Genomic DNA, 15,180 nt, shown 5'->3' with positions numbered 1-15,180 from the left:
TTCCAAAAATGGGTTCCTCACAATAGAGATAACTGGATACCTGCAAGAAAATCCATCACCATGTTTAACGGTCTCTGAACGCAGAATTTCTCTTTCCCTAATACGGAGTGCACGTTCTCTTCCCATGTCTCACCTATCCGAATCCAGAGAAATTAGGTGAAGATTAGTGGAACTGGGAGGTGGCATAGGCACAATGGACCAAATAATTTCCTTCTGTGCTGTCTCATTCTATGACTCATGAGTGTGCACAAGGACACTGAAGAAATTTAACCAGGTAAAACTACACAGCTTAGTACTGTGTAAAGTACTGCACAGTATGAAGGAACGATAAATTTTCCTCTATTAGTCCATCAAAAACTATTTGGCAGAGCGTTGACTGGCAGAGTTATCTGAAGCTGAGTGAGAAGAATTTGCAGCCTCCACTGATGAATCTAACCTTCTAGTTTCCATTAGTGAATCAGACTGGCTGGTCAATCAAGCAGTGTAGGATACCTATCTGGTTCAGCTACAAGATTTGACTTAGAATCATAAAATAATAGAAACTCACAGCAGAGAAGGGGGCTCTTCAGCCCTGTGCTGGGTCTTTGAAAGAGCAGTTGTACTTAGTCTCACATCCTAGTTTTTATCCCTTAACTCTCTAAGATCATAATTCTCTAGTACCTGTCCAACTGCCTTTGAAGATTATTTATGAAATCTCTTTCCACCACATTTTAAGATAGAGCTTTCCAGATCCTGACATCTCTCCTGGAGTTTGGTTGCTGAGACTTATCCACAATACACCAGCTGGGGCCCATACCCAAAGACTTATAAAGTTCTAACATAATCTCTTTGCTTTTCCATTCCATCCCTCTATTTATAAACCAAAGTAACCTATGTGCTTTTTTAACCACCTGTTAAATTACCCTGCCACCTTTAGGATTGTATCTGTCTGCTCATCTACACTTTTCAGAATTGTGCCATTTAGAGTATACTTTCTTTCCCTATTCGTCCACTCATTGAGCATAAATTCACACTTCTCTGCATTGAGCTCCATTTGCCATGCTTCTGTGTAATCCTAAAGTCTATAACTATCTTCATTACTATCTACTACTTTGCCAATTTCATGTCATCAGCAAACTTTATAATGCTGCTCCCTATACCCGAGTCTAGTCAGTTATAAATGTTGAAAATATAATGGACCCAAAACTGACCTTTGGGGAACAGTGCCGCAAACCACTTCCCAGTCTGAAAAACATTGCTCCACCAATACACTTTGCTTCCTGTTGCTAAGCCAATTTTGTATGCATACTACCACTTTCACCTTAATTCCATGTGCTTCCATCTTCTTAAAAAGCTTCATGTTTCTTACTTTGTTGCATTTTTTTTGAAAGTCCATATATATATTCACTGCACTGCCTTTATGTCCTCAATTACCTTATCTTCTCTATTACCTCATCAAAGATTTCAATAATTTGACATAATTTGCCTTTAACAAATCCACACTGACTTCCCTTGATTAACCAATGTCTTTTCAAATGAAAGTTTATTTTGCCCCTGATAATGGTTTCCAGTAACTTCCCCACCACCTATGTTTGGGTTATGGCCTGTAGTTTCCAACTTTATCCCTCTTCCATCGCTTGAATAGTTGTACTACATTAACAACACTCCAAATCTTGAACATTACTCCTGTCTCCGGTGAGAAAGATTGAAAGACTCAGCTCTGAACTTACATTCAGTTGCTCAGTTGGAGTTACTTCAACTCCAAGGAGATCAGGCTTACCTACACTACCCCATCCCCACCACCCCAACAAGGATAATGTTCATGAGATGGTCATTGAACAATAGACGGGACCAGATTTAAATCCTCACTAGGTGGGCAAGAGTGCCATGAAGAGATATTAATGTCTATAATGTTATTGGAAATTATTTTTAAAATGGAATTGTAGTGGGGTCTGTGTCTATGCGTATGACTGTGTGTGTCTTAATGCTTTGATGTACAGTAGTTTTGAGATGTTAATTAGATAAACGTAAGGAGGATAGAAGGTAAAGTGTAAATTTGCATTTGTTGAATAAAGCATTCAAGAGTGGGAGTAAAATCTTGCACCGAGCTAGAAGATGCCAAGCAATGTGTTTATTTTTTTCAGATTACTAATAAAATTGGTGGAATGAAATGATATTATTGTTAAGAGGTGTAACTTTGATAACCTGGTGATACAATGGAAAATTTACATTCAAAAGAAAAGCTAGGTATAAACAGAAAGGAGTTTGTGTAAGGCAGAGGCATCTAAGATTTAACCAGCCTGTACACCTGCAACTGTGTCTGCAAGGAACCTCATTTTGAATTTGTAAGGCCAAATGTGCTTTGCCTGGGGTCTTTTAAAATCTATGAGCTTTACTGTTGCCTTAATGGGAGTGTAATTGAGAGTCAGATTAATTAGGGGATTTTTGTAGTTATTATAGCAGTAATTTTGTAGACATATGTATGTGCTTACAACTTTTCTTGTATTAATAAATGTTTAATTTAGTTTTATAAAAACCTCTTGAAACTCAGTGGTCTTATTATTACTGAATTCAAAGCCTGCATCTCAAAACATACAAATTGCAAAAATGGGTAATGACAGTTGTTTCAAGTTTCCCTTTGGGATTTGAGCTACTCAGCCTTTACCATCGGCTGTGTCATAATAAAGAAGTACCAGGAGCTCCTCCCAAGCATCATCTTGAGCATCAGAAATTCATACGAAAATGTGAGTGCATTGTCACCATCCTCCTGACTACAGTATGGGCATACAACAATACCCACTAGTTGAATGTGTGGCATCTTATCAGCAGCTTTCTGCAACATAATCAAATGTAAACACTGAACCCTACATAAATAGCTCTCTTGACTGTCCTCTAGGTAACAACTTCCACATTTCAATATTTCCTATTTTATATATATATATATATCAAAAAATCATACTGAATTGCCACTGTACAAAGTCCAAAACTCTTTATAATCTAGTGTGCTGATTTTAATCAGCTATTGTGAAAATTTATTTTTTAACTTTGTAAAGTTTTTAATCTCTGAGATTGCACGACTAAGTGCTGTCTTCACGAGGCAGGGTATAGGTGCAGCATGGCAGTGAAAGGATGGAGAAGGGGTGAGGGATTGGCAAGGGAAAGTGAATGGAAGGGGAAAGGGAGAAGAGGTTAATGTGAAAGTTAGGAGGTTAAAAAGGGCTTGGGCTATATTGGAGAGAGGGGGAGGTGGAGAGAGGGGGAGGCAAAGTGAATAATGGTAGCATCTGGATGGTAACTGCATGTACCCATCTGGACTCTCCCCTCATCCCTTCCATTCTTCATTTTATTGTAGAAAAAGAGCGCTTTTAACAAGCAACGTAGAACTCCAAAGCCTGTTGAAAATTACACATTTATGGTCGTGCAGATAATTTTCCCTGTTTAGTATTAAATGGTGCCTTTCATTTTTATGTTTTGTATTTGTACAGTAATCTTATATGGTTATTAACTTAGACTTAGTTCCTCTCATCCCATGCAGGGCAATGGGTAGCAAGACTCCATCACTGGCCCTGGTCCATCGCAACATCTTTCGCTCCAGCCAGGTGGTGTCCCGCTGTTGAACGCCTTCCTTAAATGTACTTTGCTAGGTCTTCTTTGGCCAGCCCCATCTTCTTTTTCCATCTAGTGGTGTCCATTCTACTGCCACTCATCGGGAGGCGAAAGATGTGTCCTACCAGTCTCAATTGTCTCCCCATCATGATGTCCCACAGGGGCTTCTGACCAGTTCTCTGTAGCACTTCTTCATTAATGATGTTGTCTCTCCATGTGATGCCCAGAATCTTACTAGTGAAAGACTTCCAACTCACTTGACACCTTTGCTGTTCTCTTACATGTCTCACTGGCATAGATTGTAGTTGGGATTACTATGGACATGTAGAGTTGCAGCTTCATGGCCATGTTGATGGTGTTGGATGTCCAGACTATGTGGAGCCGTTGGAAGACCGATACTGCTTTGCCAATTCTTGTGTGGATGTCGATCTTTACACAACTCTCCCTGGAGATGTTGTTTCCTAGGTAGGGGAAGTAGTCAATATCCTTGATGTTCTCTTGCCTGATGGTGATTGGAGGGCCTTGTTGCTGCCCAGCTGTCACTGTCTTGGTCTTCTTGCAGCTGATGCATAGACCAACATTGACGTTGCTACTCTCACGACTGGTGGTCATGTTTTTGAGTGCGCACAATTCTTCAGCCAGCAAGGCGATATTGTCAGTGAAATCTAGGTCCGTCAACCAGTGGTATTGCCAGAGTATGCCAAAGTCTGCATTCACTATCACCTTCCTCATGGTGAAATCAATAACCAAGAGGAAAAGGAATGGGCAGAGTACGCAGCCTTGCTGTATTCCTCTGATGATGTTGAAAGAGTCCATGGTGCCTGTGTAGGTTTTGATACAGCAGCTAGAGTCTTGGTATGAGGCTTTGAAAATGTTAGTATATTGCTCCAGAATGCCATACTGTCTTGCAATATACCAAAGTGACTGCCGATGGGTGCTATTGAAAGCCTTCTTAAAATCAATGAAGTTGATAACAAGTGGCTTCTGATTTTTTAGGCTCTGCTCTATGATGTTCCTGAGCGCAAAGATCTGTGCGCTGCATGATTTGCCTGGGAACCTGCCTGTTCTTTGCAAAGGGTACCGTCTACTTCTGCTTTCAATCTGTTGAGGAGCTGAAGACTTGCCAGGTACTGATAGCAGATATCAACAAGTTATCAACAGATGGCGCTATAACATTATGGCCGAAAGTAATTTTCATTGCAACAGTTTAAGAGCTGAATTGTGCAGATTTTCTATAAGGAAGCTTGTGTGACTTACGCTAGTTTTATACTGGAACCTTACTATTAATGAATTTGCTCTTATCATTTGCACCCAGCGAAATATGAATGAGTAAATGAAAATAGCTTGCCCACATGCCAAAAGATAAGCCAACACAAATTTGGATATGGACAGGTTAGGTGAATGGGCCAAAATTTGGCAGATGGAGTTTAATGTGGATAAGTGTGAGCTTATCCATTTTGGTCAGAAGAATAAAAAGGTGACTTATTATTTAAATGGAGAGAAACTTCAGAATGCTTCAGTGCAGAGGGATCTGGGTGTCCTCGTGCATGAATCGCTGAAAGCTAGTATGCAGGTACAGCAGGTAATAAGGAAGGCAAATGGAATTTTGGCATTTATTGCCAAAGGAATAGAGTATAAAAATAGGGAAGTGTTGTTGCAACTGTACAAGGCATTGGTGAGACTGCACCTGGAGCACTGTGCAGTTTTGGTCCCCATACTTGAGGAAGAATGTAGTTGCATTGGAGGTGGTTCAGAGGAGGTTCACTAGATTGATTCCAGAGATGCGGGGCTTGTCTTATGAGGAGAGATTGAGCAGTTTAGGCCTATACTCACCAGAGTTTAGAAGGATGAGAGATCTAATTGAGGTATATAAGATGCTAAAGGGGAAAGACAAAGTAGACGTGGCGCATTCTAGAACGAGAGGCCATAGGTTTAGGTTAAGGGGTGGTAGATTTAAATCAGAGATGAGGGGGAATTACTTTTCTCAAAGGGCTGTGAATCTGTGGAATTCACTACCTCAGAGCGCAGTGGATGCTGGGACGCTGAATAAATTTAAGGAGGAGATAGACAGATTTTAAATTAGTAATGGGTTGAATGGTTATGGGGAGAGGGCTGGAAATTGGAGTTGAGGCCGAAATGAGATCAGCCATGATCGTAATGAATGGCAGGGCAGGCTCGAGGGGCTGAACTGCCTACTCTTGTCCCTAGTTCTTATTTACCCCATTTCTGAATGGGCGTAAATGTACACCCAAATATTTAGGCGCAGCACGTCCCTAATATCAGCGTAGAGACTGGTCTGGAGCATAAATCCGTTGGGCCTGTTTTTCATGCTGTAAATTCTGCTGCAATTGAGACGTTTCAATCTTGGAGCAAGCCCCAAGCTTTACTCCTGGAGTTTGCAATTTAAAACAAAATTATGGAACGATAAAATTAATTGGATTGAATGTCAAAGGAATGAAAATTGTTGAGAACTGGAGGCTGTCAGGGCTGCAGTTGGGAGACGCACATGTAACTAAAATCTGGTCGCGGGGTTTCAGAGCGATGGAGGCGCCCGTGGGACGCTGGAGTGGGCGCAGGAGTTCGGGGCCTCGCGCACGGTCACCGCCGCCGGGGTTCGGGGCCTCGCGCACGGTCACCGCCGCCGGGGTTCGGGGCCTCGCGCACGGCCGCGAATGGAACGTTCGGCGCAGCCCGCTCGGCGCCCGAGCTGAAGCCGTGTGACACCGGAAGCTGCAGCAGCTGCAGGGAGAGCACAGGCAGTGGGTGAGACGTGGGAGGGGGCCCCCCCGGTACGGTGAGGAATTTGAGCAGGGCCCACTTGGTGTCTGAGGATTTTCATCATTTGCAGGGCTTTTGTTCATGTTCATTGGATAGTTCCAGGAAAACTAGCATGATAGCTGGAGATTCATAGGGGGTGAGCTCGGGCTTAGCTCGGGCTTAGCTCCGCTGAAGTTATTGCAGATTCCTTTCTTAACAGTAAGTTCATTATTGATGTGAACTTTAAAGAAAAACGGCAGGCAAATAAGATGTAGAAAAGAAGACGTGATTCTGACTTTCTACCGGTGTCACTGAGCTTGGTGCTGAATTGACAAGTGCTCTTGTGAATTGAGAAAGCTTGGAGAGAGGTCTATTTACTTAAAGATAAAAACAAAAAGCTAAAAGCTACTGCGGATGCTGGAAATCCAAAACAAAATAAAAACAGAATTACCTGGAAAAACTCAGCAAGTCTGGCAGCATCGGCGGAGAAGAAATCAGTCAACGTTTCGAGGTTCTGCTGAAGGGCCATGAGGGCTCGAAACGTTGACTGATTTCTTCTCCGCCGATGCTGCCAGACTTGCTGAGTTTTTCCAGGTAATTCTGTTTCTATTTACTTAATGTAACTGTGCTGGGATTGGTGTGGTGTGGTGAGGGTTTAGTGATTCCGGATGCTCACTTACTGTACTTTTCAAATGTTGCTCTCTGCAATGTAGTGCATTGCTCTAGTATTATTTACAATGTACTATTGTTAAAGCACTAATACTTTTCGGACAAATATCAATAATCCATTACAGTAGCCGCTTGCAGATTAGAGAGATTAGTTCGTTTAAATAGCAAACTCATCAGTAGTTTAGATTAAACAGGGGCTCAGGAAGAGCGCATCATTTGATCCACAAACCTCCTCGGGGAAATATATACAAAGTGGATAGGGATATTTGCTGATTTGATCAGGATTTCTGTACCAAATTACTCCCAATGTTTAGATGCTCATGTTCCACACAGGAACTGCAGGGGGCATCTGATTGCTCTAAGTGTGTGTTTGTCTGTAATATTGGGCATTGGTGTGTTTAAATTCCTGCCTCAGGATGTACTGTAACAGGCAAGTCAGTTGAAGCCAGCATGGCTGCAAATTGGAATTTTGATCCCAAAGCTTCTGTAGCAGCAGTGAGAGATGCTGCATCGCCTGAGTTATAAATCACCATTGTTCTTGGCATGTGTTGAATAGCAGCCCAGAAATTAGTTCATTACAAGATCTTCATTTCTATGGATGTAGCTAATTGGTCAGCACGAACCATGTCTTGTAACATCCTCTTTTGGAAATTAGACTCAGTAAGAACTCCTTTCCAAATCAATTCAGGAATTCCAGTCAGCACGACATATCCCTGCCATAGTAACTAATTAACTACCTTCCCCGCTACCCATTCACCCCCAATGTTCTATCATATTTAATCACACCTCTCTATAAATGTTGCAATGTGTTTTATTATGTTGGTGCATGTGTCAAGTATTGGCACTGATGGAAGAGCATCAGGCCACCAGCTATTATGCTTTGTTCACTATTGTGAGTACATAAGCACATTTTGGTCTTGCACTGTCATTGCATGCACTTTTATGCACTTCTGCACAATCAGATAATGCAGTCACTTTCAAATAACGTGGTGCAAATCAATAAAAATATGATTAATGGTACAAACCTATTGGCTTGCACGGCCATCTAATTTCCTCAGTCCAGGTGGCTGCTAAACTCTTCAGTTAATTAAAAAAAAAATTCTTGGAGGTTTCTGCCGTGGTGCTTACCATCCCTTTCACTCCTTGCCCTTTAACGAGTGAATTTTGCCTTTAAACATAAGAGCAGTATGGTTTAAGACAATGTGATGTGGCTTAGGGAATCTATTCTTGTAGTACACTGGCCTTACCATCATAACATGTGTAATATAATTTGATGAATCTGTTTTCGCTTGAATTGACTTTGTTGCTGCATCCTAATTGATAATTGGTTTTATGTATATTAGGTAGGCAAAAAAAGATTTCTTGCACAAAAAATGTTCTATGCTGCTGTATTAATTAATATTTTTGCTTTATATTTTTTAAGCTGCTTAGATTTTTCAAATTTCTTGCCAGATTGTTGAGTATTGAACACACCATTGACAACTTAGCTGTGTTTTCCACAGATAACAACACCTGTTTTGAGACAAGGTGAGAAGGCTAAAACCCTGCTCCAAAATTGTCGTCATAATTTTTTGTGATGCCCACAAATAAAGTCGGAGCTCCAATGATAAATTCTGCTCTCCAAAAGATATTATTAAAATATTATTTAAAGATATTGCCTGCCCAGGACCTGGATTCGTGAGATTTTAACAATTCTGTTGGTTAAGTCGGGTAACTGCTGGAGTGCTTAAGTATTCTGTCCTACTGTGCTACATAGTTGACTACTTATTAATGAACCTTCTAATTTCTCATTTTGCTAGAATAATTTAACAGTAATTTGAAATTTTACATTTTAATATCAAAATATAAATTATATTAGCAATGTTATTCTTTTCTAAGCTAAAGATAACTGATTTCCGATTTTTATTAAATGTTTAAATGTCTTTTAGCACTTATATTTACTATAGTTATTTTGTATTGGAATAAATTCATTGTAGATTCCTTCAGATAATGGCCCATTCCATTGGTTTCCCATCAGATCTAGGGTGGGTGGAGCTGGAATTAAGCCTATGTTTTTCACCACATGTTCCCCAGCGTCCAGCACTTGACTGTTAGCAGATAGGACTTGACAATTTTTTTGAAATTGGGCTGTTCAGTCACTCGCAGCATTGCCTTACACTGCTCCCAAGAATAATGATGCATAGATACTCACCCTAGAGGCAACCCCTCATTATCAGCTAGTGACCCCACCTTGCCTGTGCAAAGGTCCCTGTTGCCAGATGCATCATCAGGCCTGGTGGGTCAGGGAGGGAGCTGAAATGGATGGGTTTGATTACCCCACAAATGGGAAAGCCTGTCCCCTTATAAAAAAAGCACATATCCAAAATGCCAGTGGTCCACTTCCTCTGCAAATATAATATTTAACCAATTAAAAGCATGTTTTTTCATATTTTTTAGTGAATAATATTGCAGAACAATTTTGCTCAGTAAGTTCTAATGTGGCCACTCATAGAATGAATCTAGTAGTTGAAAATACATTAGTATAGATCTAGTTGGCCAAATTACAGAATGTTGATGTACGTACAAAATGACATTAAAAATGCACTAAGGGAAATATTTTTGGATAGGTTTATCTGAATAAATTGTAAATAATATGTAGCACTTCCCAGAAGAAAATCTCTTGATTGGTTTATTACATTGCACCTGTGATCAGAATTTACAGTTTAATAAACAATTCATGTGAAGAAAAAAATACACTATAAAATTAAGTTCTCATTTTTCAGTGCTCTTGGTACTGTGATAGGTTTAATCTGATGTCTAAGAATGATAAAGCTACTGGTTAGCCAAGCATGCGTTTGTTTTCCAACTCATGTTTAATGTTTTTCAACTTGGATCTGATTTCATTGGGTTACCTTCTGTAAAAGTGTGTACTTTATTGTAACTGGAGTGAAGATCGGTCTTGTTTGCGTTTTTGAGCCAAGCAGGCTTTGAGGTATCAATCGATTTAGTTGGCCCATGTGCCATAGAGAACAGGTTCAATCCCTGATCAGTGATGAGTTAGCTTATCTCAATTGGGCCAATGCTATGGGGACCAAAGCTTGCTTGAGTGTCTCTGGGCTAGGAGGAGAAAATTCAGAAAGAGTTCTACTCTTAATGCTGACTGGTAAGAATATATGGCTCTCTTGCATTAGCTAGCTATAAGCTGCCTTAGATACACATTTTCTGCCATTATAGGGTTAACATCTAGATGTATGTCAATAGCACCCAGCTTTGCCTCTTTGCCACCTCCTTGATTTTGTGAGTGCTCCAGTTCTGTCAACTGTGTGATAACATCGAAACCTGGATATATCATAACTTTCTTCAGTTTGACATGGCAAGACCAAAACTATTCAGCTCAGCACCCAACAGAAACTTCACATTTTAGGCTCTTGATTCCGATTCTCTCCCCAATTAATTTCTTGTACAATGCTGAACACAACCTGAATGCCCTTCTCTAATCTCAGCTGAGTTATGAACTTTGCATCACCAAGATGCCCAAGGTCATAGTAATGTCCATCTAGCTTTTGCCCTGTGATCCATGCCTTCAACGCTTAACTGCTCTTTTTTTCCATTTGTGTGACTCTCAATGTCATACAAATTTTAACTCGGGTTAACAGGTATAGAGTTCTTGCTATCACAAACCGATCACCCTTGTCCTTGGTTTCAGCTACTCCCTGGCCCTCAGAAAGTTATCTTCAAAATCATCAAACCTCACCATAGCCTCATTGCAGTCTTGCTGTGAGGTCTGCTCCTATCTTTTGACCCAGAGCATTACCTGTACTCTTCAGACTTTGGCCTTCTGTGTAATAGTGTGCTCTCTTGCTGCACCAATGGCGACATAACCTTCAGGCATCACTTGTTCTTGATTACTTGTACTCTGATCTTTAATTAAAATCTGAATTATGTTATCTATTATATTCCACAATTGTGCTGAAGTTTCTCAGGGTAACCTTTTTTCGTGATTTTTGTCTATCAACTATAGAGGACATGGCAGATGTACTTTTGGGGGAAGAAGATGAAGAAGAATGTCCCAAGCTGGTTCCAATTGAAGCAGATCCCAATATGGGGAGTGCACGGATCCCCGTAACAATCATCACAGGATATTTAGGCAAGTATTGTTTAGGTAAATCAGTAGATTACCTCAATTGTACTACTCCATGACTACAGCTCCATTACAAAACTCATTAGAGTCTAAGAAAATTAAAGTAAAATTGGAGGTATCAAATAACATAAGGAAGGAAACAGTAATAGTAAACATGTAGGTAGACATGACACTGGAATCTTTCCCTGCTGAGAGGTCGGGAGTACTCAGTGCGACTGAAAAGAAAAACAAAAGCTTTAGACCAGCCTACTGCCATTGTCTGGAACGTATTTTTGGAACAATATAATAAGGGCTGCACTCCTGTTTATATGCTAATAATCAGTTTGAAACACAGAGTCAAACTCTAGCAGTTTATTAAAGGTTAAGTGAACAGACATATTCAGCCAACATCAAGATATATAAGATTTTGTTGCAGAAGAACAACAACATGATAAAGCCAGTTGCACTGAACTGTCTCTCTTCCTGATGCCTTCCAAATTAGCTACGATCTCACCTCTTTCATACTATTTCTTGCTGTAGTAATCCATAGGCCTCTGAATTACATAACCCTTTACTGACACATTCTGTGAAGATGGATGTTATTTTTAAAAATATTTTTGTGAATACGGTGGCACTCTGTAAACAAAGCTGTGTGTGTGCATGTGTAATTAAACTGGGGGAAGGTTAGTAAAGACAGCTTGTCTGTGGGAGCAGAGAGATGAAAAGTAAAGGTGCTAGATATATGCATTTATAATGAGATGCTATGGTGAAGTTGAATATACGAGTAAACAGGTTGGGCTTTAAAATTTGCATTCGGTGATAGGGAAGGGCTTGACTTTTCAACTGTTAAATTTCAAAAGGAGTTTAGAAGTGTCAAGGAACTTTTACAACTTAACAAAGGCTTCATAAGTAAACAGGGAAGGTTATTAAATTTTATTTTACCCAAAAGTGGAGGCAATAGAAAGACATGAAGGATTTTTATATTTTGGAAAAATTGAGTTCACAGAGGTGCTTAGGACAGTGGAATCTAAGATCAAAGGGGCAAAAAAGGCATTTAAGGAAAGGTGTTTAGTTGTGTTGGCTATGTGGGAGAGATGTCCTGAGAGACCAGCTTTGTGCTGAGAAAAGTTGTGAATTTTGAAACAGCCATCCAGCTTCAAGCCAGAAAAGTCTTTGTTTTTAGAAAGCAGTCTGTTTCTGAACTTCCTTCGGTTCCACAACAGCACAGCAGAGTGGAAGAGAGTGAGAAGTATTGCTGGAAAAAGAGACATGCCTAAGCTTTTCATCTTGCACTCATCCAAAATAAGGGAAAACCAACAATTTCTACTGTATATGAAGAGAGTGCTGATTGGTTGGCAAGTGGCATTGTCATGGAGAATGCACCAGTGATGGTGACTAACACTTAACTACTAAGCATTGTTTGAAATTTAAACCAGGCAGCTTGACCCTGGTTGGTCAAGGCTTTGTCCTGAGGAATGAGTCAGCGAATGGCTGTTACTTATTTTCTTTTGCTAAAACAGGCACATTGTGTGTACATGTTCTTTCTGTCTCCAAAGAACAGGGCCCTGTGTATTAATAAATGTAGCTTCCAGTACATGCAAATGTGCCACACTGTGAGCCTGACTGACAATCTTAAATTGCTTGTCAGCGTAATTCTTAACACACTGAGGATTATTTAGCAACTGTTGTCCAATCACAGAATCACATTTAACATTAGACATGTTTTGAGTTTTGCAAGCATGGGCTGGTTGTGTACAGTCCATATCCTGCTCGTTGTGAACAGTGGCTGGAACATTCTGTTTGATATGATCCACCAGTCTTTGGGACATATGACCTACATACCTAGCATCACACTGGCACTGAAATTCATATACCATATTACTCATTTGTATGAAAGGCAAAACGTCTTTTTGGTTTGATGGCAGTGGCGAATTCCACTTGCGATGCTACTGCGTAGTAGCAGCGTGAAACAGCTAGATACGCAAATTTTAAAGATATCTTACCCTTCCAAGGTATCTGAGGTAGACTGGGCATTTTTCAGGGCCGAAAACGATGGTCTTAGGCCCATTTATGAATTTGCGTGATATGCAGCGTGAAATGATCTGATCAGGGTAGCCATTATCCTGCAGGTTGCCTTTCATGCACCCTATTTCAGCATCAAGCTTGCACGGTGAGTGAATGGCTTGGGCCCAATTTGCAGGTTTGCCGATAAGACCAATCTTATAGTCTGGAACTGTGAGAATCCCAACGTGTATATTGACCAGTGAAGGCAGGCTTGCGGTAGATCGTGCTAGAGAACCCCCTAGCAGATTTCTCAACTAGTACGTCAAGGATATGCAAGTCCTGTATGTCCTTCGCAAATGTGAAGGAGTTCTTCACCATGTATGTCAGTGATCTTCACTATTTTTCAGGCAAGGGCCACTTTAGCTAAAAAAGTCCTGCAATGTGAGAACCACATCGACTATTATAATAGAGGCCATTGCCTGATTCGCTTCTGTTTGTGATAAAAGGACATTAATCGAAAAGCAGAATACATTGTTCTTCCTGGGGGAATGCAGGCTTGAAGTGGACTGACTTGGCCGCACCTCAGTGCGAGGGTGAGGGATTTACCTGCAGAATGTGCTCCTCTCTTCCGATGAGTTGGAAGCCATAGATATTTGCACTGCAGCACTATATTATCGTGGCTAGACTCGCCACTATTGCATGAATCAGTATTCAATGAACTTGGCAACTCATGCAGTTGAGTTCAGTTTTAACGACAGCATGTTTGCCCAAATAGATGGCGTTGCCATGGGAACCACTCTAGGCCCAGCTCTCGCAAACATCTTCGTTGGGCTCCATGAGAAACTTGCCTTCAATGGAATGACACCTAACCTCCTACCACTTGGATACTTTCGATATGTGGATGATACATTTGCTATAGTTAAATCCGCAGTCGCATGTAACAATTTCCTTACATGTCTTAATGGGCTCATCCTGTGCTCAAATTCACCTTTGAAATGGAGCGGTCAAATTAACTCCCTTTCCTTGACATACTAATTGAGAAATCTGCCAGGGGCTTCTCTACCGCAATCAACTGCAAGTCTACCTTCACTGGTCAATATACGCATTGGGATTCTTAAAGTTCCACATGCTATAAGATTGGTCTTATCGGCAGCCTTGTAAATAGGGCCCAAGCCATTTGCCCACCATGCAAGCTTGATGCTGAAATAGGGCGCATGAAAGGCATCCTGCAAGATAATGACTACCCTGGTCAGATCATTTCACGCTGTATATCACGCAAACTCATGAACGGGTCTAAGGCCATCGTTTTCAGCCCTGAAAAGTGCCCAGGTTACCTGAGATTACCCTGGGAGGGAAAGGCATCTCAAAAATTTGCGCAACAGGTGAAGCTAGCTGTTTCACGCTGCTACTATGTGGTAGCAACACAAGTGATATTCGCCACTAACAGGATGCTGCCGTCAAGCCGAAAAGACATTCTGCCTATCAGACAAATGAGTAATGTGGTATATGGATTTCAGTGCCAGTGTGATGCTAGGTATGTAAGCCTTATGCCCCAAACACTGGCAGATCGGATCAAACAAAATGTTCCAGCCGCTGTTCACAACGAGCAGGATATGGACTGTACCCAACCAGCCCATGCTTGCAAAACACAAAACATGTCCGACGTTAAATGTGATTTTGTGATTGGACAACATTTACTAAATAATCCTCAGTGTGTTAAGAATTACGCTGACAACCAATTTAAGATTGTCAGTCAGACTCACAGTGTGGCACATTTGTGTGTGCTGGAAGCTACATATATTAATACACAGGTCCCTGTTCTTTGGAAACAGGAAGAACATGTGCACACATTGCGCCTGTTTTAGCAAAAGAAAATAAGTGACAGCCATTCGCTGACTCATTCCTCAGGGCAATGCCTTGACCAATCAGGATCAAGTTGTCTGGTTTAAATTTCAAACAATGCTTAGTAGTTAACTGTCAATCACCATCACTGGTGCATTCTCCATGACAATGCCACTTGCCAACCAATCAGCACTCTCTTCACATACATTAGAAATTGTTGTTTT

General features: G+C 40.8%; 1 protein-coding gene across 5 annotated transcripts in view; it reads left to right on the top strand.

Moving 5' to 3' along the window:
- Positions 1–6,388: 6,388 nt before the first annotated feature.
- The window catches only part of cbwd (COBW domain containing), a 70,581-nt gene continuing 61,789 nt past the window's right edge, over positions 6,389–15,180 (top strand). For 3 of the 5 annotated variants that reach the window (XM_078569168.1, XM_078569160.1, XM_078569132.1), the window contains exons 1-2: positions 8,422–8,538; positions 11,014–11,137. In XM_078569168.1, coding sequence (XP_078425294.1) covers positions 11,017–11,137 — 121 coding nt within the window. In that variant the 5' untranslated portion in view covers positions 8,422–8,538; positions 11,014–11,016. Of the gene's footprint in view, positions 6,562–8,420; positions 8,539–11,013; positions 11,138–15,180 lie in introns of those variants that run through there. The other 2 variants (XM_078569142.1, XM_078569150.1) reach the window with 2 other exon arrangements.

The sequence above is a fragment of the Cetorhinus maximus genome, chromosome 2 (genome assembly GCF_964194155.1).
Source record: "Cetorhinus maximus chromosome 2, sCetMax3.hap1.1, whole genome shotgun sequence".
In the NCBI taxonomy this organism is placed as follows: Eukaryota; Metazoa; Chordata; class Chondrichthyes; order Lamniformes; family Cetorhinidae; genus Cetorhinus; species Cetorhinus maximus.
This window is presented reverse-complemented; position numbering and strand designations above follow the sequence as displayed.